Genomic DNA, 26,590 nt, shown 5'->3' with positions numbered 1-26,590 from the left:
TACCCAGAAGTTGTCAACAGCTAGAGTTCTGAAAAGGAGAAAAGTTAAGAAAAGTAACTAGCAGAAGAGAGCATATTAAAGCTGTCTTCAAGACATGAAAGCCTGCTATATAAAAAAGGGAACAGCCATACACACTCCAAGTTGCCCCAAAGTCAAACTCACATCACTGAGTAGAAGTTCTAGGAAGGAATCTGAGATCAATCCAAGGAAAGACTTCATAATGTAGTAAATTCCTTGTCACTAGGTAAGTTGAAATACATACTGAATGACCACTATAAAAGATGGTGCAAAGGTGTATTATTATATCTAGTTTGGACTAGATTTCCATCAAGGTCATTCCAAGATAGTTTATAAGGATACTAGGAAAGAGCTTTCAAAAAATAAAATCATTCAATCTAAAAGGCTACTACATATGTTATGATTCCAATTATATGACATTTTGTAAATATAAAACTAGAGAGACAACAAAAAAGATCAGCAGTTCCCAGAACTTGGGGAAAGGGAGGAGGATAGAATATATGATGCAAAGGGGATAGTTTTTATACCAGTTAAATTATCCTGTATGATACTATAATGTTGGGTGCATGGCATTATGCAATTGTCAAACCCATAAAACTATAAAGCATAAAGAATAAACCTTAATGCATGTACATTTTAAAAAATCATTTAGAAGGTTAGGGGATCCTAGGAAAGAATGTGACACAAGGACTTAACTTATTATAAGTGTGTGAAACAACCTCACTGAGAGGGGAAGGAAAAAGGTCTGACCTAGGTAACTCTGGAAACAAGTGGCATCTCTAAGAATAGAGGTAACAGGAACTGCACATAAAGCACTATTTCTAGTTGGCATAATAATTTCCCATGAGGGTGAGAGTTAACAATTAAACAATTAAATAAATGGGTGGTGAATGTCCGGGTTTGCCAGTGCTGGAGTGGGAATTTAAAGATAAGCAAAGAAAGGAGGCTAGAATGATCCATGTGGTAATATAATGGATTAGCAGTAGTCAAAATATGAATTCATGTTCAGCTTAGTAAAGATACAGATCACCTATAGAAATATTTATAGATATGTGTATATACACAAGTTAATACACACACATGTATTTTCTTGCTCTGTCAGCTGAGACAGCTAAATAAAAGCAAAAACAGCCCCCAGTAGCAATGAGCATACAAACTACCCAAATACTGGTTTCTAACACTGTTCTCAAATAAAGGGAACAAGTTTCTTGGAGAGACAGCTAATCCTAGAACAGCATCAAGAAATATAGAAGATGAGCTGGAAAGTTAAGAAACTGCTCAAAAAAAAAAAACATGCAACAAAAATATACCACTTTGTTGGGACAGAGGAGGCAACAGAAGGTCCCCAATAACCAAAGCTAGAACAGTTTGGGCAACAAAATAAAGTAGCACTAAATTTTAACTCAATGTATAAAAATAAATATTTGAGTCCATACTGCTATAGATCAATGAATTCAAAGAACAAACAAAAAGAAAAAGAAATTTCCCACACAGAATGCCAAATAATTTATGTAGATACTCTGTCCTCAAGAAGCGAGAATATAACTCCATGTTCCTAAGTGTGGGCTGTGCAGAGTGATTTCTTTCCAAAGAATACACTATGGATGGGGGAGGAAAAAAAGAGTAACTTCACAGCGGAGACACCTGACAAATACTAGCTCAGTCAGATCAAGGTCAACATCAACAGCAGTACATCATATTGATAGCATATAACCTTGTTATGATGTGATAAAAATGACACTCTACCTCTGTGGTCTTCCTCCTAATAATTCACAACTCCAGTCTAATCATGAGAAAAACATCAAATTCCAATAGAACGAAATCTATATATAATACCTGACAAATACCTCAAAACCACACAGGTCATCAACAAGTTTGAGAAACTGCCAAAGCCAGGAGAAGCCTAAGGAGACGTAAAAACTAAATGTGATGTGGTATCTTAGATGAGATTCCAGAACAGAAAAAGAATATTAAGTTAAAACTAAGGAACTCTGAATAAAATGTAGACCTAATTACGTTACATATTAATATTAATACATATATTACATATACATATTAGGACATATGTATATAGTTAATAGCAATATATCAGTTTATTAATTGTAACAAATATATTAACATCAGATGGTAATACAAAAAACTGGGTAACGAGTATATGGAAATTCTCTGGACTTCTTAATTTTTCTGTAAACCTAAAAGTACACTAAAAAATAAAGTCCATTAAAAAAAAACAACAAGAATTTTATAGTTTCTTCACTGGGGTAGTGAAATTATACTAACACCTTTAAGACTGATGTGCAAAAACAGTAAGAATAATTTAAAACTTTTATAAGAAATCAAGAGTAGAAAACACCTGACATGAGTCAGGACACTTGGAACAAGTGGCAACTCTGCCACTAGCTTTGAAATCTTGAATATGCTCCTCTTTTCTGGTCCAGGCTTCTACACCTACACATTGAGAGAGAGAAAGAGAGCTTCTGAAACCATTATCATCACACCAAGAGTAAAGTGTTAGAATAAATCGCTTTAGTAGATCATAATAGTAAACAAAGAATTGTGCTCTACCTCTGATTTCTAAGAGAAAAATAAAAGCCAGGTTAAATAACATAAACCATTAGCACCATAGCTCTGCCACTTCTATTCCTAGGTGTTGATTCCCACCACTGAACCCTAGATCTACCCTAGTCATCTATTAGATAAATGATTTATTAACGACTGTATCTTCTTCCTAAAGTAGCAAAGAAATAGAGGTGCAAGGGATAACTGGCTGTAAAAATCAGCAGTGTGTACAGGGTTATGACATGAAAGGAGGAGGAAGCGCCTAGGATGTGCCTGGCTTAAAGTTCCAAACCCCACAAAATATTTATGTTTATCTATTTTCAATTCAAAATGTAATTTTGGATTCTAACCATGGCTAAAGTTACAATCCACTTCCAATATTAGCAAATCAAATCTTCGGAGCAGCACAAAGAACAGGGTGGGAGAACTACACAGCATAATGACAAAGGCGGAGGCATCCATCCAGAGCCACCGCAGCCTTCACAAGTGCATCCTCAGTTGCTCCCTCTTCTTTTTTCTCTGCTTTCACAACTGATGAGCAGCAGACCAAATAATTCAAGGAAGCGTTCTATTGAACCCAAAAATGGCAATACCACCACCACCACAGTAAATGAATTTGGGATAGTCAGGGGTCACTCAAAATTAAACAGACGGAGAATTACAGAATATAATCAATGAGGGTGGTTTACAAACAGTATTTCACAGAATTTCTTACTATGATGGTTAGAGAAATGAGACAAAGGAGAAAAAAATCCATAAAACACTGTGAATCTTTAACAAGGATGGCAACAATTAAATCAATGTAAAGAAATCATATCATGTGCAACAAATTTGGTCCCTAGTTTTAAGAAATTAACAATCTAGACAAGAAAATAGTTAAATTAACAATTGCTCCATTCAGTATTAAGTGCTAAATGATGCAAATGCAAAATAGCTAGAGTTGTTCTGAAAATTTTCAGAGCCAAGTTTGAGTCACATTTAGTTCAGGTTAGTTAGAGATGAAAGAACATCAGTTCCTTTATTTATAATTTTACCTTTGACACAAAATATATATTTCACCATGTTATATTTCTACTTCAAACTTAATTAAGAATATTTATTTGGGCGGGGGAGGGGCAAACTGTGGAGAGAGATACATTGTTCAGTTGCCTCCTGTACACGCCAAACCAGGAATTGAACCTACTACTTGGGTATGTGCCCTGACCAGGAACCAAACCCTTGACCCTTTGGTGCATGGGATGATGCTACAACCAAGTAAGCCACATCGGTCTGGGCTTGATTAAGAATCTTAGCAAAAATTATCCTTTAAAAAGTATTGCCACTGAGGATGTTCTGCAAACTGTTAAAAAAGTTGAATTACAAAAATATTTTGAGCAATGATGGTTGAGTCCAGCAAAGTGAGGCACTAAAATCTGTAAGGTGAAAAACATTCTACTTCTTTTTGCTTTTAAAATAAAGCTTAGCAAATCAATAGTAGTACCTTATATTCATGGGGTACCTAATATAACCACAATGCAACACCTGTATGTCAAAGCCCCCAACAAATTAATTATTTCTGTTTAATCACACATTTAAAACAATAACCATAGCCCTGGCCGGTTTGGCTCAGCAGTTAGAGCGTCGACCTGCGGTTCTGAGACCCGGGTTCGGTTCCCGCTAAGGGCACGTACCTCGGTTGCAGTTTGTCCCCGGCCCTGGTCGGTCGTGTGGGTGGCAGCCACTCAATGTGTTCCTTTCACGTCGATGTTTCTCTCTCTCTCTCTGTTCCTCTCTCTCCCTCCCACTCTACCTGAACAACAACAACAACAAAAAAACAATAACCATAACACGAAACCTTCCCAAGGGCCTTAAAATCTACATACATTATATACTCTGCATTCTTTTTATCTTATTAACAATTTATCTCTTAAAGAATTCTCATTAATTGGCCAGGCATGCTTCCTATCCCCTCCCCCTTTGCAAAAATCTAATTCCTTTCCCCCAAAGAATTGATTTTTCTTTAAATATCTAGTGTTTGTATTTATTATCACTAGTACTATTGGCTTCACAGCTTCCTAGTATGAAGAATATCCCCAAGTCACAGTATGAAGATTATTAACAAGTCTCTAATTCCCAAGAACCCTTTGGTGTTCTTAGGAACAACTGTCATACTTAAAATGTCCAATTATAACATCACACAATTTAGCTAACCCAAGTCAGTTTCCAGGCTGAGTGGACGCTAGCTGAGCACTGCAGTTTCTCTAAACACATTATTAAGATTCTATAACCTGTCTACTTCAAGAGATAATCTGGTAATGTCTTTAAAAACTCCCTCTAAATATTGAAGCAAAAAATGAATGACTGTTCAGTAGTTTTTTCTTGTTTAAACACCGATTTTTGTATTTACACCAACCACTCCTACTGTTAAAAAAAATAAAAATTGAGGTATGTGCTTCTCATATAATGTATATTTACTTATAAATTGTTATACTATACTTATTATATACATTATAAACATCTTCAAAGAAACCCAGGATTTTTTCTTTCTTTCTTTTTTTTAATCCTCACTTGAGGACGTTTTTTTTTCCATTTTTGTTCAGCTAGAGTGGGAGGGGGAGGAGAGAGAGAGAAACATCGACGTGAAAGGGACACATCGAGTGGCCGCCACCCGCACAACCAACCAGGGCCGAGGTACGTGCCCTTAGCGGGAACCAAACCCAGGTCTCTCCAAACCGCAGGCCGATGCTCTAATGCTCTAACTGCTGAGACAAACCGGCCAGGGCGAAACCCAGGATTTCTTAAGAATGAGGAATAATAGTCGTAAATAGCATTTCTTCCTATCTCCCAGTAGATTATTTCAAGCATCCCTAGTATGCACATACCTCACCCATACTTTTTTTTTTGCCATTCTTATTGTATTAAAATTCACATAATATAAAATTAACTATTTATCCATTTTAAAGCATGAAGTTAAATTAAGCGGTGTTTAGTACACTCACAATGTTGCGCAACCACCAGCCCATGGCAACATTTTTTTGTTTGTTGTTGTTTTAATCCTCACCAGAGTATATTTTTCCATTGATTCTTGGATGGAGTGGAAAGGAGGGGCGGGGGATGTGAGGGGAGGAGGAGGGAGGAAGAGAGGGAAAGGGAATGAGAGAGAGAGAAAGAAAAAGACATCAATTGGTTGCTTCCTGCACAACCCCATCCGAGCCAGGGATTGTATCTACAACTCGGGTGCATGCCCTTGACCGAGAATCAGACCTGCAACCTGTCGGTCTGTAGGCAGATGCTCTTAACCGCTGAGCCAAACTAGCCAGGGCAAGCTCATGGCAACCTTTAATCTGCTTTCTGTCTCTATAAATTTGCTTACTCTGGATATTTCATATAAATAAAAATCACATAATGTGACCTGTTGCGTCTGGTGTCTTTCCTTCATCTATGTTGTAACATGTAGAAGTACTTCATTGCTTTTTTTTTTAATCCTCACCAGAGGACATTTTCGCATTTTAGATAGAGCAGGAGGGAGAAAGAGAGGAAGAGAGAGAGAGAGGGAGAGAATTATCTATGTGAGAGAGACACATAGCCTGGTTGCCACCCACACAACCCCAACCTGGGCCGGGGACAAACTGCAACCATGGTACATGGCCTTAGCAGGAACCAAACCCGGGACTCTCTGGTCTGAGGGCCAACGCTCTAACCACTGAGCCAAACCAGTCAGGGCAATACTTCATTCCTTTTAGTGGCCAAATAGTATTCCATTGTAATAATAATACCTCATTTTGTTAATCCATTAATCAGTTTATGGACGTTTGAATAATTCCCGTCTTTTGACTACTGTGAAGAGGGCTGCCATGAACATTTGTGTGCAAGTTTTTATTTGAATACCTGTTTTTAATTCTTTTCAGTAGAAAGGCTGGTAATTTTATGTTTAACTTATCAAGGAACCAACAAATAAATTTCCACAATGAACGCACCATTTATTTTACATTTTCACTAGCAATGTATAAGAGCATTATCCATTGTATGGACAGCTAAATGGGTAGGAATATAATTCGACCCAAAACATGAAATGGCCAGTAATGGGCATGTTTTGACACCCGTATCTTTTCTGAATGATATCCTTGTGGAAAGACAATGCCAATACAGACTTTACTTTCCCTCTCCTCCCTCCAATAACTCCACCCCTAACCATTTGTAATTTTGCCAGGGATGGAAACCTGACCCAGGGAAGTCAATTCACTAAACAGTCAATAACCAGGTCCTCTTGACACAATGTGAAGAGGTTCTGGAGAAGAGAGGTCATGTAGATTTGGGACCAGGATAAGCACATTGGGAAGTCATTGCCATGACTTACCAGAAAAAATTAAAAGTATGCCAAAAAAAAAAAACAACCCATTAGTAAAAAGAGAAAAATCAATCTACACTGCACAAAGAGAAGCAGAAGTAATTAAATAGTGACAGGTTACAATTTTTTGAAGCCTAGCTAGACTTTATTTTCTAACCTTGGATATTCATAAGACTGTTTTTTTTTAAAAAAAAAAAAACTTTTATTTGACATACTTTGACCAGGTTTTTGATTTCTACAACCAACAATCTCTTACTAAAACAAGCTCTAACTACCTCGACTTTGTTTATTGCCCTTGTTGGCTTTTAAAATAACCTACAGAGGTTCCTTACTAGTTACTGGATTGTAATAGCTGTGTTCAACTGAATACCTTTTGAAGTACCATTCAAAGGTTTTCACAGGGAATTTTTTAAAGAATGTGTCAGTAATTTTTTTAATCCACATTTTATTCAAACAATGGGTGTGTTTTTTCCAGATTTCTTGTGATAATAAACCTTAAAAGATGATCTTTTAACTTCTTTCTAGTACCTGTTTTTCTAAATCTATTCATAGAATTCTCGACCCTTTCTTCTTAAAATAGGAAGCTGAATGCAACTATACTGTGGTCAATATTATAAAAGCTGCACAATCATCTTGAAGAAATCCTGGCCACCTGGTCAGATCAAGAGTCACATATTCTCCCTTCTCCGGAGTTTTAAATCACCCATTCTAAGAAACAATCCATTGTAATATCTAAAAAGTTCACACTGTATTCTGGAATTGCAAATACATAAAAGTATCATATAATAGAAACAAGTTAGTAATGTCTAGTTATAAACTAACAGTCTAGCAGGCAACGCAGCTCAAATATAGGCAAACTACATATCTGTTAAGTTATCTGTATAAAATCATTTCACAGTTTCAAAAGCACAGAACATATTTTTAAATTATTTCTAGCATCTACTCAAATATGCATATAAGTTTATACAGAAAAATTTATACATTTTCTTTCAAGTCTTTCAAGTCAAATTCATAAAGGCAATCCCAACCAAACTCTTACCATTCTGTATGCTTTCTAAAGCCTAATGGTAAAACTCTAAATTGTGAAAATATATTTGAAACCATATGAAACATACTGATCATACCAAACTTGTACATTTGCTTTGTAGCTCAAGCTGGGTTGCCCCAGGCGTGGCATAGGCAGCAACTGACCTTGGCCTGTGCCTTCCAGGAAGCCTCAAAAACAGCACACTCGGTGGATGGCTTCAGATGAGGCTGCATCACCACCCAATGCCCTCTACAAGTGGCGCACTTAAGTGGACGACTTAGTGGGCACTAGAGCCCTGCTGAAGCGAGTGCTGCTCCATGGAGTTAACCTGTCATATCCTCCACAGTGGTCGTGGTCAGTCCTTGCTGCAGATCAGGTTGGGGTAAATCCTTCCCATTGACTTGCCAGCAGCAATTGAGACTGAACTACTACAGGAGGGTGTACACAGCAACAAGGAGGCTCTGCCACTGGACCCCACAGAACCCCTACTACATAAGGCCACTCTAAAAAACCCTGGAGATGTAGCAGCTCTAATATATAGAAACAAACAGAAGGAGGCTCTCACAATGGGAAACAAAGAAACATGTCCCGAACAAAAGAACACAACTCCAGAAAAAGAACTAAATAAAATGGAGACAAGCTATCTACTAGATACAGAGTTCAAGACACTGGTTATAAGGATGCTTAATGAACTTAGAACTTCAATAGCATAAAAAAGAACCAGTCAGAAATATACTAACTGAAACAAAGAATAATTTATAGGGAATCAATAGAGTCAATGAAGTCAAGAATCACCCTGGCAGGTTTGGTTCAGCGGTTAGAGCGTTGGTCTGCGGTCCAGAGAGATCCGGGTTCGGTTTCCACTAAGGGCACATACCTCGGGGTTGCAGATTGTCCCCGGCCCCAGTTGGGGTAAGTGCGGGAGGCAGCCACTCAATGTGTCCCTTTTACGTCGATATTTCTCTCTTTCTCTCTCTCTCTCTCTCTCTCCTCTCCCTCCCACTCTACCTGAACAAAAATGGAAAAATGTCCTCGGGAGAGGATAAAAAAAAAAAATCATCAAATCTGGAAAAAGTGATCTGAAATATAAGGAAGCAAAAAAACACCTAATCAGAAAAGCAAAAAGAAAATAATAAATGAATAAAATCAGGATTCTGTAAGGAGCCTCTGGGACATCTTCAAGCATACCAACATTTACATTATGGGGGTGCTGGAAGGAGAATACAGAGAGCAAGAAATTGAAAACCTATTTGAAAAAAATAATGAAAGTTTCCCTAGCCTGGTGAAGGAAATAGACATACAAGCCCAGGAAGCACAGAATCCCAAACAAGATGAACCCAAAGAGGCCCACACCAAGACATCATAATTAAAATGCCAAAGGTTAAAGACAAAGAGAGAATCCTGAAAGCAGCAAGAGAAACGCAATTTTTAACCTACAAGGGAGCTCCCATAAGACTGTCAGCTGATGTCTCAAAAGAAACTTTGCAGACCAGAAGGGATGGGCATGAAATATTCAAAGTGATGAAAAGCAAGAACCTATAACCAAGATCACTCTGCCCAGCAAAGCTAACATTTAGAATTGAAGGACAGATAAAGGGCTTCCCATACAAGAAAAAGCTAAAGAAATTCATTACCATCAAACTAGTATTACAAGAAAGGTTAAAGGTTCTTCTTCTTCAAGAAGATAAGTTAAAAAAATATGAATTAAAAAAAAAAAAAAAACTAGGGTAGTAATGCTTATACCAGACAAAATAGACTTGAAAACAAAGGCTATCACAAGAGACAAAGGACAAAGCTATTCTACTTCTGGATATTTACATGAAGATACCCAAAAACTTTAAATCAAAAAGACATACATCCATATGTTCACTGCAACATTATTTACAAAAAACAAGATATGGAAACATCCTCAGTGTCCATCAATAAATGAATGGATAAAGAAGAGGTGCATATTGTACAATGAAATATGACTCGGCCATTAAAAAGAATGAAATCTTGCCATCTGGAACAACATGGATGGACCTAAAGGGCATTGTGCTGAGTGAAATAAATCAAAGACAAATGCCATATGATTTCACTTATATGTGGAATCTAAAAAACAAAATGAATGAGTAAGCAGAATAGAAACAGACTCACAAATACAGAGAACCTTTTGATGGCTGCCAGATGAGAGAAGTACTGGGGGCGAAAAAAAGGTGAACAGATTTAGAAGTACAAATTGGTAGTTACAGAATAGGCAACAGCATTGGGAATATAGTCAATAATATTGTAATAACTATGTATGTCAGATAGGTACTAGATTTATCAGACTTATCACTTTCTAGTTATATAAATGTCTGATCTCTGGGTTGTACACTGGCAACTAATATAATATTGTGCATCAACTATAATTAAAAAATAAAGTTACTTTCAAAAAATTAGAAATGAAAAAAATGAAATAATTTCCATAGTGTTAACCAGCAGAGTGTCATAAAAAAACCAGTTAATGCATATTAAAATCAAATCACAGACTTCAGATTCCAGACATGACAAATTAAGTAACACCAAATACCCTCCTTGTCATACACAACCAGAAAAGTGGAGAAAATACAGAAACAATTATTATTAGACATCGGACAACAGGCAGCACAAGACTGTGATCTGTGAGAGGGCAAACAAATTAGATAAGCCCTATGATCACACTCACTCTCTACATGGAGGACCATCAGTACTATGGAACAGGTCTTCTTCTTTTTTTTTTTTTTTAACTTTTTTGTTAAATATATTTTCATTGATTTTAGAGGTAGAGAGACAGAAACACTGATGTGAGAGAGCAACATCGACTGGCTACCTCCTGTAATCCCTATACTGGGGATTGAGCCCACAACTGCAGCATGTGCCCTGACAGGGAATTGAATCATTGACCTCTCAGTCCATGGGCTGACACTCAACCACTGAACTACACCAGCAAGGCTGGAACAGGTTTTGATGAGCAGATACAGAAAACAGTTTGATGAAGCTGACGTAGCTGGAATTTGAGGGACAGAACACCAAGAGAAAGATGCAAAACAGAGACAGAAAATAAAGAAATCTGCAGAGATCCCTTGAGCCTTTGGCTGAATACAAAGCTGCAAGTGAAGAAAACAAGCAAAGAACAACTATCAAGGAGCTATACATGGAATAATTACCAGTGTTCTCCAGAGGTTAGTCATTCAGGTTTCAACCAGACAGGCAGAGTAAAGACCTTTTTAAATGAGACACAAGAAAGGCCCTGCTATAGAAGTAAATTAAACCTAGAATACAGGCTATCTGGACTTTCCCCCCTAACCCAGATAAAAACAAAAAGCCTTAAGAGGATCAAGCTTATTATCAAGTAAATTAACTGCTTGTTGGAACAAATTTTAACATTTTCTAAAGAACGAGAAAAAAAAGAGAACAAAATCCAGATCCTCAACAATATATTTATTGTGTCCACCATATAAGTATTACTAGACATGTGAAAACTAAACCGTAACACTATAGAGAATTCTGCTTGAGAGAGCCCTGAACAAATTACGCAGTCTCCTCTCACTACTTTACAAATTTCTCTATGTTAAAATTAGAAATTAAAGAGACAAGTTGAAGCAGCTTTCCATAATAATGTAAATAAAACAGGGGTAAGGTAAACAGATCCCACAGGAGAGAGGGAGGGAAGAGAGAAATAAAGGTCACAGACAGATCTTCCCATTAATTACTATATAATATCTGATGACATGATCATCACAGAAATAGATGTGGTATACTAGTTTGCTTAAGAAATATGTAAAAATACATTTTTGAGCCTATTATAAAATTATGAAATAAACTTCCTGAGGCTAAAGCTTCCATTAAGTCTCAAATGGTAATTGTTTTAGATGAATTTTATTTCTAATGAGTATTTATTACCATATATCAAGAAAAAAACTATTCTTTCTCCATTCAGAAATTTAGATAGCTGGTAAACTATGTAAGACCCAGCCTCCAAACCAGAAAGCAAGCAAAAAGAAAAAAAAAAAAATCACTCAATTAAAACAAACATCCCATGCACTAATACTTATCTGTACATTCAAAGATAAATTCTTCAGTGCACCATTCAAGAATCAAGTGACATAATTCTGACAAGCTTGGTTATTTTGATTTCCAAGTTTAAAGAGAACTAAAAGCAGTCACTTAGAAGGGAAGGATGAGTTATCAGAGGAAGGAACCATGATAACACAAGTGACTAATGAAAGCCAACAAAAATGAATATGAAGAGAATTATAGGAAGCCACAGAATTTAGAAAAGAAGTCAAATTATAAGAACTAAAAAGGCAGACAAGCCCAAATCCTTTACCATAGGCGAAAACAGACCTATTCTAGTAGCGGTTATGCAAGAAAAGTTCCACTACCTAACCTGTGTCCATAAAGATGGCCCTAAGTCAAGAAGAAAAGGTTAAATTATACTTAAGTACAAATATATTTGGATTACAGCAGAGAATTGTTTTTAGAAAACACTGACAGTTGAAATTTAAAATGTTGGTATTCAAAGGAAAAAACGAATTCACTGAATATTCTGATTCATCAATGACTTACTCTACTTTCAACCATAAATTTTATACTTAGGACACTTATCTCCCTCGTGCCATTATTAATTGAGCCCAACTAGAGGGGCCAACCAATTTGGCTATTATACTTCATAGCCTTTTCCAATGAGTTGAAAAAGTACACCAAGCTTGAGTTTTCCCTAGTAACCTTTGACTTTAATATACCTAACTGCATTCTAAATGCCTCCAAGTATTTTTTTGAAAACTATCCAAATCCTCTATTTAAAGTCAAGATATAGCTGTAGTTTATTTCCATTTGTACATGCCAATTATTCTTCACAGATATATTAACAAACTGTTCTTTACAATGAACGTGAAAGTATTTCATTCAATAAATAGAACAGGTTACTTACCTACAATGCTGCTTCTCTGACAGACAAAACCAAATAATCATGATGACAGTTACAGAGTTCAAACTAGGGCTAAAGAGTTTTGAAAACTGAGTATTCAAGATCTGCTCCATGAGAAATCTTAACCTAGAAACTCCAAAGTCCATGGAATAAGTCCTTATTGGATGAATTATCCACATGTAGTTCAGACTATGAATTAGTTTAAAATTTTTTTTTTCTTTATTGACTTTATTTTTATTTTATCTTTTAATCTCACCTGAGGATATTTTTCCATTTATCTTCAGGCACAAAGGGAGCGAGAGAAACATCAAAGTGAGAGAACATTGACTAGCTGCCTACTGTGTGCCCCGCCCCCCAACTGGGAATTTGGTCCACAACCAGGGCATGTGCCCTGACCAGGAACCAAACCAGTGACCTCTTGGTGCATGGATCGATGCTCACTGAGCCACTCCAGCCACGCCAGACTATGAATTAGAAAGCAGTAACTCTAATCCCATTTCTACCATCAATTTATCATGATACTTTAAATAACCTAAAAACATTAATTATGAGTTAGGAAATGTGAATTATACAATGCACCTATGTTGTCTACTTAAGAGTTGTTATATCAAATAGATGACTCCAGGATGACTCCTTTAGTGCTTTCTAAGCAAAATCCATCCCCAGTCATGAAAGAATTTACGTTTCACAAACATTAGAAGTAGTCTGAGAGGAAGTGAATCTAAATAACTGATGAGGACTTTCTCTATAGACTTCTCAAATTGATGAAGATATCAAATGACTCATCTTAAGTATGGTTCACTAGAAGGACATAATTATTTAGTACATTAACATTTTCAGAGGACCAAATCTGAAACTACAATTTTTATAAATATTCTTTAATATGGCTTGGAAATAAGGCTCTTACCAAAAGACCTCAAGAATCTAGTAACCCTAAAGCTGACTTTTCACCTCCTTTCTGGTCCATGAAAGGTTAAATCATTTAACAAAGCTTTCTAAGGCCCTTCAAATATATATACTTTAAAATATTCTTGTACAATGAGAATTCAGAGGCAAGAGACCAAATCACATTTTTATCTGAAAATTTATTTTCCAGTGATTACCTTCTAAATTGGAAGAAAAACTCTGAACGTTAGAACCCAGGACCTATAAAATCTTCCACACCTGCTCTCCCTAGAGCCAGAACTTCAAAACTTAGAGAGATCAGTTTCAGTTTTTCTGATTAAAAAATCAGCAAAAGGTCAATTCCCAAACAGAAAGGGCAATCTACAGTTAAGTACACAATCTCAGTCAGTCTGGCTATTTTGGTCCAGAAGGGAGTCACTAGGTATTATCTACCACTATAACAGATTTCATCAACCTTAAGATCAAAGCGTTTGAGATAAAGTATATTTCTTTTGATTCCCCATCCCCTAATCTTTGAGAAGGCACATCTGGTAAAATAATCCACAGCTGGAATCTTGCCAGAGAAAAAGATACTCATTAGTCCCTTGCTCACAGTGGAGTTTCCCATTTGGTAAAATAAATATATAAAAGCACACTGTAGATTTATGTCCCGGAGACGAGAGGAAACAGGGTATAAGTACCCAGAACATCTGCAAATTCATTTCACTGGCCTACGGCCTAATTACCATGAAATGGGTTTAAGGATAAGACTCTACACTCAATAGCTTTTCAAACATTTACAAGTGATTACATGATCCTATATGTGATATTGTCACAAACAAGATGAATAAATTGCAGACTGTATGCTAGGATAGAAGGTTGCTGATTAAATAATCAATGTTAATTTAGAGGATAGTAGCAACTGAAATAAAAAAAGAGCTACGTCCTCCTGGCTCCAGACAAAGAACTATGCCATGCTCATTTTTTTTTATTAATAATATACATGTATTTTTTAAACTGGCTACCAGGAAGTACTCATTCCCTAGTAGTAGAGATATTCGTGTGAAGGCTGGGCAATGCCCATTTCCTAGTTTCAAAAAGCAATTATCTGGAGAAATTTTCCAGTATGAGAAGAAGAAAAATAATATTTGATAGGGTGTATGTACATCCGTGTGTACAGAACAGTAATCCATCTACCCCATTTGTCTTTTATTTTTCCTTTACCTCAAGTGCCTTTTAACAGTTTTAAACTGCCAGAAATTTATTTGAGACTTGAAAGCACTTAGATAAGTATCATTACGCTATTACTAACAATGACAATTTGGGTTAAAAAGAGCCAACATTACATCCAACCATCTCTTGGCTCTAGACCAGCGGTTCTCAACTTGTAGGTCGCAACCACTTTGGGGGTCGAACGACCCTTTCACAAGGGTCGCCTAAGACCATTGGAAAACACATATTTCAGATGGCGATTCGTAATAGTAGCAAAATTACAGTTATGAAGTAGCAACAAAAACAATTTTATGGTTGGGGGTCACCACAACATAAGAAACTGTATTAAAGGGTCGCGGCATTAGGAAGGTTGAGAACCACTGCTCTAGACAAAAAGCATAGAAATAGGGACTTGAATCCGGCCAGTGTGGCTCAGTGGATTGAGTGTCATCCAATGCACGGAGGTCCCCGTTCGATTCCTGGTCAGCCCACATGTCCAGGTTTCAGGCTCCATCCCCAGTGGGAAGTATGCAGGAAACAGCCAATTGATGTTTCTCTCTCACATCAATGATTCTATCTCCCTCTCCCTTCCTCTCTCTCTCTAAAAAATCAATAAAAACATTATTAAAAAAAAAAAAATAGGGGCTTGACTGAAATAGATTACATCCAACATAATCAAACACCCTCACCCAATTTACCTTAAATTATCTCTAAATAAAATGTTAATCAAGACGCTCCCTCTCCACCTCACTTCTCATCATTTGTTTCCTTTGGGGGGAAAAAAGTCAAAAGTGAAGAGTCAAAAGGTTCTATTTCAAAAGATTTGAAATAAGGCAAAAAAGCAAGGAGTGATTTCCTTTTGCTCAAAGTCACCCAACAAGGCACTAATTTGAGAATAATAACATGGCTAATAATAAAGCAATTATTATCAAAATTCAAAGGACTACATATCCCAAGGAACCCAGGAAACTGCACTGCTCTCATTTTCAAAGCTTAGGACTATGGAACATCATTCTTTAACAACTGTTATACAGGAACATCATCCTTTAGCATCAGCATGAGGGGAAACCTTACCAAAAAGTAACATTAATGAATTCATGGGAAAATATTTTTCTTCATCATTAATCAGTAAAACCTTAAGAGAGCATCCTTTTTGCCAAAAACAAATAAAAAGGAAATAGAATTAACAGAATATCATTTTGTAAAAAATGCACATTTCTCGAGTTTTTGGTATTTCCCCAAGACATATGCTCTGCTTCCTTGCACCTGCAGATAAACAATTCTACTTTTAAAAACTGATACATAGTACTAATGATAATAACTCAATTTATCTCAAATTGGAAAAACTTCAATTATGAGTTGTTTTTCTATCTCAAATTGGACTTCAAACATTTCAAATACATAAAAATGCTAAAAAGTTCCACAAAAGAATGAATAAAATGCTCAGACAAAATGACGTCTCTATTAAACCCAGTAGTAAAATATTATTTATAAACCGAAGAAAATTTTCAGAAGACTTATGCTAAAAGGCCACCAAATCATATACAAATATGAATTATGTGTAATGCATGGCAAAATGATTTTTATGTTCCACAACCAGGATTTGATACTTTGTTCTGATACATACTAGGATCTAGCAATTGTCACAACAAAAGCATTACAAAGGTTCTTCAAATCAGTATTTTTATGTAGCCTATATAATCTGATTGTGATAGTAATTCAAAAGCGTTCTCTGTAACAGTAAAAATGATTAACATATATATACATATGTATATGTGTATATATGTCTATCTTTTTATGAAGGTTTTTTTTTTTATGAGTTGAGAAAATTATGGTAAACCTAAAACTTCAGTTAAAGCATTTACTTTTAGCTGTAATAAAAATGCTATGAATAGACATTTATGAATACCGACAACTTGGGGAATAATAAACAAAGCAGAATTCATGGTTACCATATTTACACATACTCTTTGTTGTGTTTCAGTGCCACATGATCTGATTCAAAGTAATAAACATCAGGATCATCATCTTCCTCTTCTGTAATGTGGGGATTGGCACTCTCTTTGGCAGATGGCAAATTTCCAATATTGAGTCTTGCCTCTGAGGGTGGCTTACTTTGTCCTTCACTCCCATAATTTTCAGAGTCACAACATATCCCTTTTTCATTCTGAGAAATTTCATCAGGATTTGTGGGAGATTCACTCGTATTATCACTAACAGTTGCATTTGTTTCATTGGGACTAAGATTATTCTCCTCAAATTGTCCATTTTCTCTGCAAGGAGAACTGTTTTTAGTGGGACTACTTCTGGTAGGGGCCGCCCTTCGTGGTGAAGTTCTCAGAGTATATCGATGTTCTTGAGGTTCTGACAAAGACATTGTTTGAGCTGAAACACAGTCTAGAACAGAAGATGGTTCCAGTTCTCCGGAGACTGGCATACTCTCAAGTCTTGAGTCCAAGGCGTTATTGGTGTTTTCATTACACTGCTCTTTTGAGGCACTGCTATCTCCCACCACATCTACTTCCTCCTCAGAATCCCTTAAAGATGACTGAACTTCAGGAAATGGGCCTGTAGCTGGCTCAGTAGTCAGCTGATTAACATGTTCCACAGGAAGGCAGGCAGTTACTATTTTGTGGTCCTCCAACTTGACCCGCACTTCTGAATTCGTGCAAGGCACGTTATGGTCTATACAACTGTCCTCCTTCCTACTATCAAGGAACACTGAAGTACGGGTGTCCGAATCCCCATTTTCAGCTACTGATTTTTCCTGCAACACATAGGAACCAGTGCTGTTTGGTTTAGTGTTCCCATCAGGCTGACAGTCATCAGAGTTTATACCAGCTGAATCACTGTCATCAACACCATTGACAGCCAAATAGCCTGTGATTTCTTCAACTACCGCAGAATTAACTGGCCCTTCCTCACTGACATTCACCTTTTTAATTTCCCTTTTCTCACAATCATCCAGTATAAGACATCGACAAGCTCGTTTAGTCCCTTGAAAATCTGCATCATTGTCCACTACTGTACTTCTCTGTTCTACTGACTCCTTGTCTGATTTTATAGGTGAATCTTCTTCTGAACTGTTTGGTACTTCAGATCTAAGACAGCGCTTAATTCTTTTTAAAACTGGTGAAACAGGTTCTGTTTGCCTTTTCTCACAATTTTCCACAGTCTGCCTTTCTACATTATCTTTTTCAGAAGAAGAAAGTCCTCTTTTCCTAGGGCTTACCCACGATTCTCGAGTACTCTGCTGTTTTAAATTAGTAGTTGTCCCACTACTATTTCCCTTCTGAATTTGTACAGGCTCTGGTCTCTTCTTTGGTGATCTTGATCGTACTTGAGAATGAGAAGAGATTTCTTCAGGGTGAGCAATGCTACGATTCCTTAAAGTTCTACCACAAAAAGATTCATCCAAGCCGTTTAACCCCACTGTTGATCTTGTAACACGAGTAGATCGGGAAGCAGCCATACTATGGCAAGTCCCTACAATACGGTCATCATGATCCACTCATTGGGAAACCTTCAAAAATGTAAACAAAATAATGAGAAAAAGGTAATAGTTAATATACCTAAAACAAAAGTATAAAGCTACAACTTTTTAATCCAAGTATAGTCAATATCAATAAATTACTTGATATAATTTATTTTATTAACATTTTCAAAAATGTTATTAATAATAGCTAACCATTCATTATATGGCAGTTAATGTGTTCCAGGAATCATTCTATATGCTTTACATACATTAACTCAGTTAAGTCTCACAATTAGAATAGGTGCTATTAACATCCCTACTTTACAAATGAGGGGATTGAGCCACACATATTTTAAATTATGTCCAAAGCCACAGAGCTAAGTGGCAGGGCAGGGCTTTAGAGACCAAGCTCTTAACCTATTTGGCTGTGGATCTGACCCAAAAGAGACCTCTCTCAAAGGCAGGATTTCATCTTGATTATTAAAATAATAATCTTGAATTTATACAGTAGCTATCACAAAAACTATCCCAATCATTTTTTGTTTTCTAAAAATATTCCCGGAAGGTCAAAGGACAGGAGTTGCTCTTTTTAATTCACTCTTACTACAAGGTTAAATCCTTTGACAAGAAACTATGTGGTATCCAAAAAGTTCTGGTGGTAGAATTTTTTGTAATTAAACAGATTGACAGAAATCACAATCTTAGCTTGCAGTGGCTAAGAGCAAAACAGAGCAAAGCCAAACCTCCCTAATTCCTAGAAGTAGAGCCATAAATTAGCAAGTGAAACAAAGTATTCTAAAGAGGACAGAAGACGAAAGGAAAGTCCCCGAAGCAAATACTATCTTTAAGAAATCAGTAGTACACATAAACCCCATCCTTTCCTTCTTAAAACTCCCATATGTGTGTGTACACCAGTTTTAAGGTATACTAGGAAAAGGAGCATTTTCTGATGTGAACGCTTGGTGTTTCTAAAATAAATATATGAGGAAAATTGAAAAATGCCCCCACTGATCCATTTGGATGAATTCTGAGGGGTTTAATGGTTCTTTTCCAAAGGCTCCCTTATCAAGCAGAATAAAGGAGCTGTTAACATTTCAAGTCTCCATTCTTCTGCTCTTCTGTTTAGCTTTCACAAGATACTTTGGCACTTCACTGTCTAACTGTGAATGAGGTGCAGGACGGACAGAGAAAGAAGCCAATAATGGCTGTAGTACAAAATTTCACAGTACCTCTCTCCCTTTTCCTTCCTGTCATCCTTCCCACAGCCTTCCTCTCTCCTACAACCTCTCAATTGCCATTCTACCCCTGCCCCCCAAAATTGAATACAATTTATCCTTTCTCTCAATTAAAAGTATCTAACAGTGGAAAGGTTATGAAGAACCACAGAAGACACAGCAACATGTTATCACATACAGAAAAAGAAACATTAAAAGAAATTGTCTTGTTGATCCTGCCTGCGGACAAACGAACCGAACCGAGTGAGAAAGTACCCTGTAACATGTAAATTGGCTGAATTTAGTTTTGTTTCAGAATATGGCATACTTTTAAAAGTTTAATTAACAATTTTTTAAAATTTTACAAGAATCACAAAACGAGCTCTGGAATAAAAGCATGAAATTTTGTTGTAGAGAATTCCACAGCAATCACATGAACAATAAGTGAGGGACGCCAATCAGAACTTAGAAATACATTCCTCACAGTAAACTTTTACTGTTTTGGGTTTCATTAGAGGAACCTGACATGTAATTCTCTTTGTTAAAATCATATTAAGATTACAGTCTATTATTTTTATTCACAGATAACAAACACTGTATGACCCATAAATATCCACTTTTAATTACAAAAAAAAGTAAGTTAAACTTTGAATGATGTTTCAAAAGAGCACAAACTAAAAAATATTAATATAAATGTATTTGTCTCATGTACCCAAATCTGGAGCTCTAAAATTTGAAGGTAATTATTTTAAAATATTAAATACCTATGTAAATATACAAAGAAAACAAACCTGACTTATAAAATCGAATGCAAACATCCTTAATGCAAATTTAATTATATTCATGATTTATTGCTCAAATATAATGTTGGGAATAGTAATATTTTACAAACACACAAAAACAATCTGGCAATCTTGACTTTTTAAAATGTGATGCCAATTATGGGCATATAAATCTTAAATGATTCCAGTAACAAGCATTCCTAACCCTTTTCTTTCCACACCAATCCGAATGAGAGCAAAATCCCTGCCTTGTCATTATAAATAAGTCTATTATTAGTAGTACCCAGAAGTACTATAAACATATATATCATTATAAAACACCACCAGTGAGGACCCATTTTATTTCTTCCCCATCCCAGTGATGAAAATACTGATGAATATGAGAGATTAAACCTTTTTGTTTCTTTTGCTAAAAATATCTTTATTCCATTCAACAATTACAGTGAAACCCACATTTTACAGTCCTTAAATCCTATGCTCTTGGGCCATATTTAAAGAGAAACTGTTTTATAACAAAGACCCTTTTGGTACCTCAAACTCAAAAGTGCGGCCTCAGGACATCATGGGCATCTCCTAAACGCTTGTTAAAATGCATAATATCAGGCCCTGCCCCAGACCTACCAATTAATCAGATTCCCAGTTAACTTATATGCCATGCCTATGAGGGTTTGAGAAGTAGTGCCTTAGACTACTGCAATATTATATTAAAATAACAGTGTCATCAAGTTTCAAACTAAATTAGACCTATTGTTAATATATCCTTTGAGTCTTTGTTTGATTCCAATAATAAAAAATAAATAAATAAATAAAACCATGATCTCTTTAGCAAAGGAAGCACCAAATAGAGGGCTGTAAAACTCTTGCCTAAAATTAGCATATTGCATGCACTTAAGGTAATAAATTGCTTAAATTTCTGAAGATGAAGGTTAAAAGAAACTTTTTTAATATTACTTTTTATTTTATTTATTTATTTTTAAAGATTTTTTTTTAAAGTTGAGTTTTAGAGAGAGGAAGGGAGAGAAACATCGATATAAGAGCAAAACATCCTTCAGCTGCCTCCTGTATTCCCCCCCTCCCCAATGGGGATTGAACCTGTGACCTAGGCATGTGCCCTGACTGGGAATCAAACCAGTAACCTTTTGGTGCACAAGACAACACCTACCTAACTGAGCCACACCAGCCAAGGGAAGTTAAATGAAATTTTAACACTCTTCCTTCTGATGATTTTTCTTCTGTTCTAACCTTTTTCTTCATCTTTTCTATTTTAGACAGGCATACCTAAGGGCATATACTTTCTGCAGTTATCTGATAAACTGAGTGCAAAATTCAACAACCAAAAGGGACTCAAAAAAAGTCCTGGTTACATCAACTAAGTCTCAACATTGTTTTGCCATGCTTAGGAAAGTATTATAGACTAAAGAAATTTTTTTTCCCATTTTAGCTGCCTAATACAGTTATTGAAGAAATTCAGAGAATTTCCTTGGAGCACAAATTATATTCCTGACAAAATTTAAGTTGCAAAGGGAACAGAAAAAAAACTCAGTTACAAACTAGTATCTCAGAAAAGATCTCTGCTAGCTAACTAAATAGGAGGCAATGAGGAAATCCTTAGCCAGCACTTAACTACAACTGGAAATTCAGTCACTCTAGTTTTAAAGTTAAAGGAAGCTGTCTGGCCGGTGTGGCTCAGTGGTTGTGCATCGACCCATGCTCCAAGAGGTCGCCAGTTCGATTCCTGGTCAGGGCACATGCCCAACTTGTGGGCCCGATCCCCAGTGGGGGGCATGCAGGAGGTGGCCAATTGATGTTCTCTCTCATTGGTGTTTCTATCTCTCTCCCTCTCACTTCCTCTCTCTCTAAGATCAATAAAGGGGGAAAATTTTTAATTTAATTTAATTAAAGGAAACTGTTAGTTAACATATTCATATGAGCAAAACCCAATCTAGCAACTAGAATAAAGTTTGCCCTATGTAATCCACCACTAATAAACATGGTGGTACTTTCTAGAATAGAGGAAAGCAAATATGATGAATCACTAGCATTAAACAGACCCCCTTCCTCTCTTCTCTACCATCATAAAGTTTTCATATTATTGGAGGGCTTATCTGAGAAGGACACCAGTCAACTAAATTTCAGCCTCTCCTTTCATATTAAGCCCCAAATCATACCCCAAATTCCACATATCTCGCTCATTTATTTTCTGTTGAATTATACTCCCCCCCCCCCGTTTGAATCTACTTTTACCTCAAATTTAATAGGGGTCTGAAACAATATTAGCTATGTTTTAGATCATAAATTTCTAGCCCCTGTGATCACATCACCAAAAGTGTATCAATAAGAACTGAAAGGAATAATAAAAATTAAACTAAAAGGGTCCAGCTGGTACAACTCAGCTATCACCTTTACTTAAGAAAAAGAAATCTCAAAATGTTATTTCAAAGACGCTGCCTGTAACTTTTGCTCTTACTATAATTACCAAACTAGTATAGTTTATTTTGGGGATTGAGGGACTGGTAATCTTCCATTAACATCAGTGTTCTAGCTGATATTATCATAATATTTAGTTTTACTAAATGAACCATTTTTAGGAAACTGGTCATGATACCAGATGGACAAACCAAAGTGAAAAGCAAAAAGAGCAAGAGCAGTTGGAAAATGTTATCAATATGATTCTATCTGTCTAGAACAGTATTTCAGGCAGACCGCTCTGATGGGAGTGGGGGGTTACAGGAGGTGGGGTCATTGAGTGAAAAACAAACAAAAAAAATAAGACATCATTCATGGACACAGACAACAGTGTGGTGACTGGGGGGTGGAGGTGGGGGTAGAGGTGGAAGAGGGTGGTGGGGGGATAGAGGGTGATAAAAAATAAAATAAATATTTTTTAAAACATACAGTACCTGACTATTTGATCAGGGGCACTAACCTCTTTTCCTTCAAATAAAAATGCCAACAGCCAACACAACAATAGCCATCCAGTATGAATGAATCAAACTTACACCTTTTTTTTTTTTTTTTGACAGATTGGCAAAAATATATTTTTTGGTGTGCTGCAAAATTTTAGTAGTTAGTTTATGTGTGCCATGAGATGACAAAGGTTGAAAATCGCTGCTCTAGAGCATAAGCATAAACTGATTAATAATGGTTCACACTATCGTTTTCACACAATTCTTTTAAGATAAATTTCTTCAGTCGAGCAATTACCATTATTTCTACTATCAGGTTAAAAGTAGGAGAGTGAAACCTTAGAACCACCTATGCAATTCAACTTAAGGTTCTTAATATTCACCTCTCTGAAGCCTGGTAACTCTATTATGTATTGTCTTATATAAAAGGATCTCCTTTCTTTCCCATTGAGACAGACACACGATAGACAGGATAAATAGGATGGATGGATGGATGGATGGATGGGGAGGGAGGTAGGTAGGTAGATCAAAATGAATACACACTTAAACAATTGGGGAGAAAGAAAAGTCAAGGAATTTCATAAGGTCCTGGAATCAAAAATACCTAGGGTGTCAAATATGCTCTAGAAATGCCAATGTACATAACTACTTCATATATTCCCCTGTTGGGAAAAGAGTGGAAACACATTTCCTCCCTACCCATTCCCTATAGCTCCACATTCCTATGAACTGCACAATTTTTCATGCAGAGAAGTACATAGAAAAATAAGAAGCTCCCGCCCCTTTGGGGGGGGGGGATTAAACTGTAGATATCTCCACTACCACAAAACTAAATAACTTACCTGTATAACCAAAGATCTATCATTGTGGAAATATTATCTCTTTTCCTTATATCCTGAAGGAGTTGGAGCTATGATCTAGAATAGAGCTTAAGCATCAGGGTTTCAGACTCTCAGCTTCGGCCATGGAGAATACTAGAACCTCCTAAATTCCTTTCTTTAAAATAAAATAATAATAAAAAAAAAAAGAATTAAAGAAGCACATTAACTTATGCTAATAGATTCACCCCTTCTATAATAAAAGAAAACAGCAGGTAACAGAGTATCCGTTCACTATAACATTGTTGGTGCTTCTTGGCAATTTTGTAGCCACAGAGATACTAAGAAACTAGAACAGGATTTCTGGGAACCAACAAAAAAAGCTCAAGCTTGACATATACTAAATCCTTATAACAGCTCAATATTAGTTTGAGTAAAAATGTGACTCAGTTCTTTTTCTAGAGTCTCAGGCAATATTTTTTGGAGGTGACCCAAAGACTGCCTTAGATAAGATATCCTTTACAGAGAATCTGGCTAAATGGGTTATTATGAATGCCCATTTGGAAACAAGGAAAAACACCAGGAAAAAGACTAGCGATGTTTATGATGGAGATGATCACTTTATTATAAACATAAAACTAGATATTCTAAATCCTTCACTATTTTTAGTGAAGGATTACAATTTTAAAACTGATGCATTTATCAAGCTTTGTAAACTAGAGTTTCTGTGTAATAAAAATAGATAATGGTTTTAAGTCAGCTACAAAGCAAATAGGGCTGATATCTAGTATCTATAGACGCAACCTTTCCCAAATATACCTTGTAAATTCTTGAAAAGCACAAGTTAGGAAAACTATCTACGTAAAATAACTTAATACATTCAAAAAAAAATGTTTGAAATTGATATGAGGAGGGTACATAGTGAAAACATGGTCCTATAAAAAAGTAACCCTTAATTTGAAAATGTACTCTTTGTATAACGAAGATTCCAAATGCCAGTTCCTTTGTACCCAACCTTTCACAAACATGTTAAACATTACATTCTATAGTGCGTGGTGGTGATGGCAATCATCAGAGACAAAGAGAATCCACAATATAAGATGTGTCTTGATATACACTAATATGCACAATCTAGCACTCGATCAAGTTCTAGTAGGTAGCCACATTACTACCTTTTTGTATAGGGTTTATATAGGAACATCATCCATTAGTATATTTACCAAGCAAGGATATCTGCAACTTCTATTTTCACAAAAGAACTGATATTTACAGCTGAGTTCTACCAGTTTTCAGATAGACAGGATCATGTAGATGTGTTCCTAAACAGTCTGATACACTAAAAAACAAAATTTAGTCAATTACTTCTACTAACACTACAGCCGGCTTGGTCTTAATTAATATTACATTTTTCTTACCTTTTAAAAAGTGTTTCGCCTAGTATTTGATTCCCAAGCGTCTGTATTTATCTGTCAGCAGTGTTAATGTCCATGTTACATTGAGACTTCAGGTATTAATTATTTATATGGTTGTACTAGCACAACTTGATTATCTGTGAAGGGAAACCACAATATAGTCACTATGGATGTGTAACTGTTTACAGATTTGTGGATAAAACTTATATTTCTAAATACACAGCATACTGCATTTTCTAATAAATTACAAAAACATAATTTCTTATATTTAGCTACAAAATGTACTATCTTTGATGATAATTTGCTAATAACACTCTTACAAATGCTTCTCAGAGTACCCACTCACATAAAATATTTCAAAATTTAAATTCTTAGGAACTCAAAAGCTCCTTAGATACCTTTTATCTACCAACATAGATATATATCTTTTTCCAGAAGTCTGTAATTTCTCAGACATTAATAGAAAAGTACTACTTTTGTGTTTTACAAAAATATTAGGGAATAAACTTATAATGCTTGTGAATGCAGTAAAAGAAGATCCCTTAAATGTGACTTTAATATATTCGATGCCTTTTAAAGTAATATTTTTGCTTTGGTTAGAGTACCCCTCTGACTAATTTGTCAACATTATTTTGGAAGTAAATAGAAAATAAATGTGACAAAATAAATGAAGAAATAAACCAAGATGTAACTGTACAAAACATTCCTTAAAAGTAAGCTTCTTAAAAACATAGACTTGGGCCCTGGCCGGTTTGACTCAGCGGTTAGAGTGTCGGCCCGCGGACCAGAGCGTCGGTTCCTGCAAAGGGCAAATACCTCGGTTGCAGTTTGTCCCCAGCCCCGAATGGGGTTGTGTGGGTGGCAACCACTCAATGTGTCTCTCTCACATCGATGTTTCTCTCTCTCACTCTTCCACCCTCTCTCCCTCCCACTATATCTGAAGATAAATGCAAAAATGTCCTCGGGTGAGAATAAAAAACAAAACAAAAACATAGACTTGGTTATAGATCACAAGTCTGAAAAAA

At 36.1% G+C, this 26,590-nt stretch overlaps 1 protein-coding gene across 8 annotated transcripts in view; it reads right to left on the bottom strand.

Annotated features, from left to right (window-relative positions):
- ZZZ3 (zinc finger ZZ-type containing 3) overlaps window positions 1-26,590 on the bottom strand; it is a 106,359-nt gene that overhangs the window by 36,911 nt on the left and 42,858 nt on the right. For 4 of the 8 annotated variants that reach the window (XM_036255171.1, XM_036255175.1, XM_036255169.1 and 1 more), the window contains 4 exons: window positions 25,569-25,702; window positions 25,374-25,489; window positions 24,178-24,331; window positions 16,926-18,481 (listed from right to left, as the gene is read on the bottom strand). In XM_036255171.1, the coding sequence (XP_036111064.1) occupies window positions 16,926-18,430 (1,505 nt within the window). In that variant the 5' untranslated portion in view covers window positions 18,431-18,481; window positions 24,178-24,331; window positions 25,374-25,489; window positions 25,569-25,702. The remainder of the gene's footprint in view (window positions 1-16,925; window positions 18,482-24,177; window positions 24,332-25,373; window positions 25,490-25,568; window positions 25,703-26,590) is intronic. The other 4 variants (XM_036255176.1, XM_036255173.1, XM_036255177.1 and 1 more) reach the window with 1 other exon arrangement.

This window comes from Molossus molossus, unplaced genomic scaffold (assembly GCF_014108415.1).
Source record: "Molossus molossus isolate mMolMol1 unplaced genomic scaffold, mMolMol1.p scaffold_m16_p_12, whole genome shotgun sequence".
Taxonomy (NCBI): domain Eukaryota; kingdom Metazoa; phylum Chordata; class Mammalia; order Chiroptera; family Molossidae; genus Molossus; species Molossus molossus.
The sequence above is the reverse complement of the archived record's forward strand: the minus strand, read 5'-3'. Positions and strand labels throughout refer to the sequence as shown.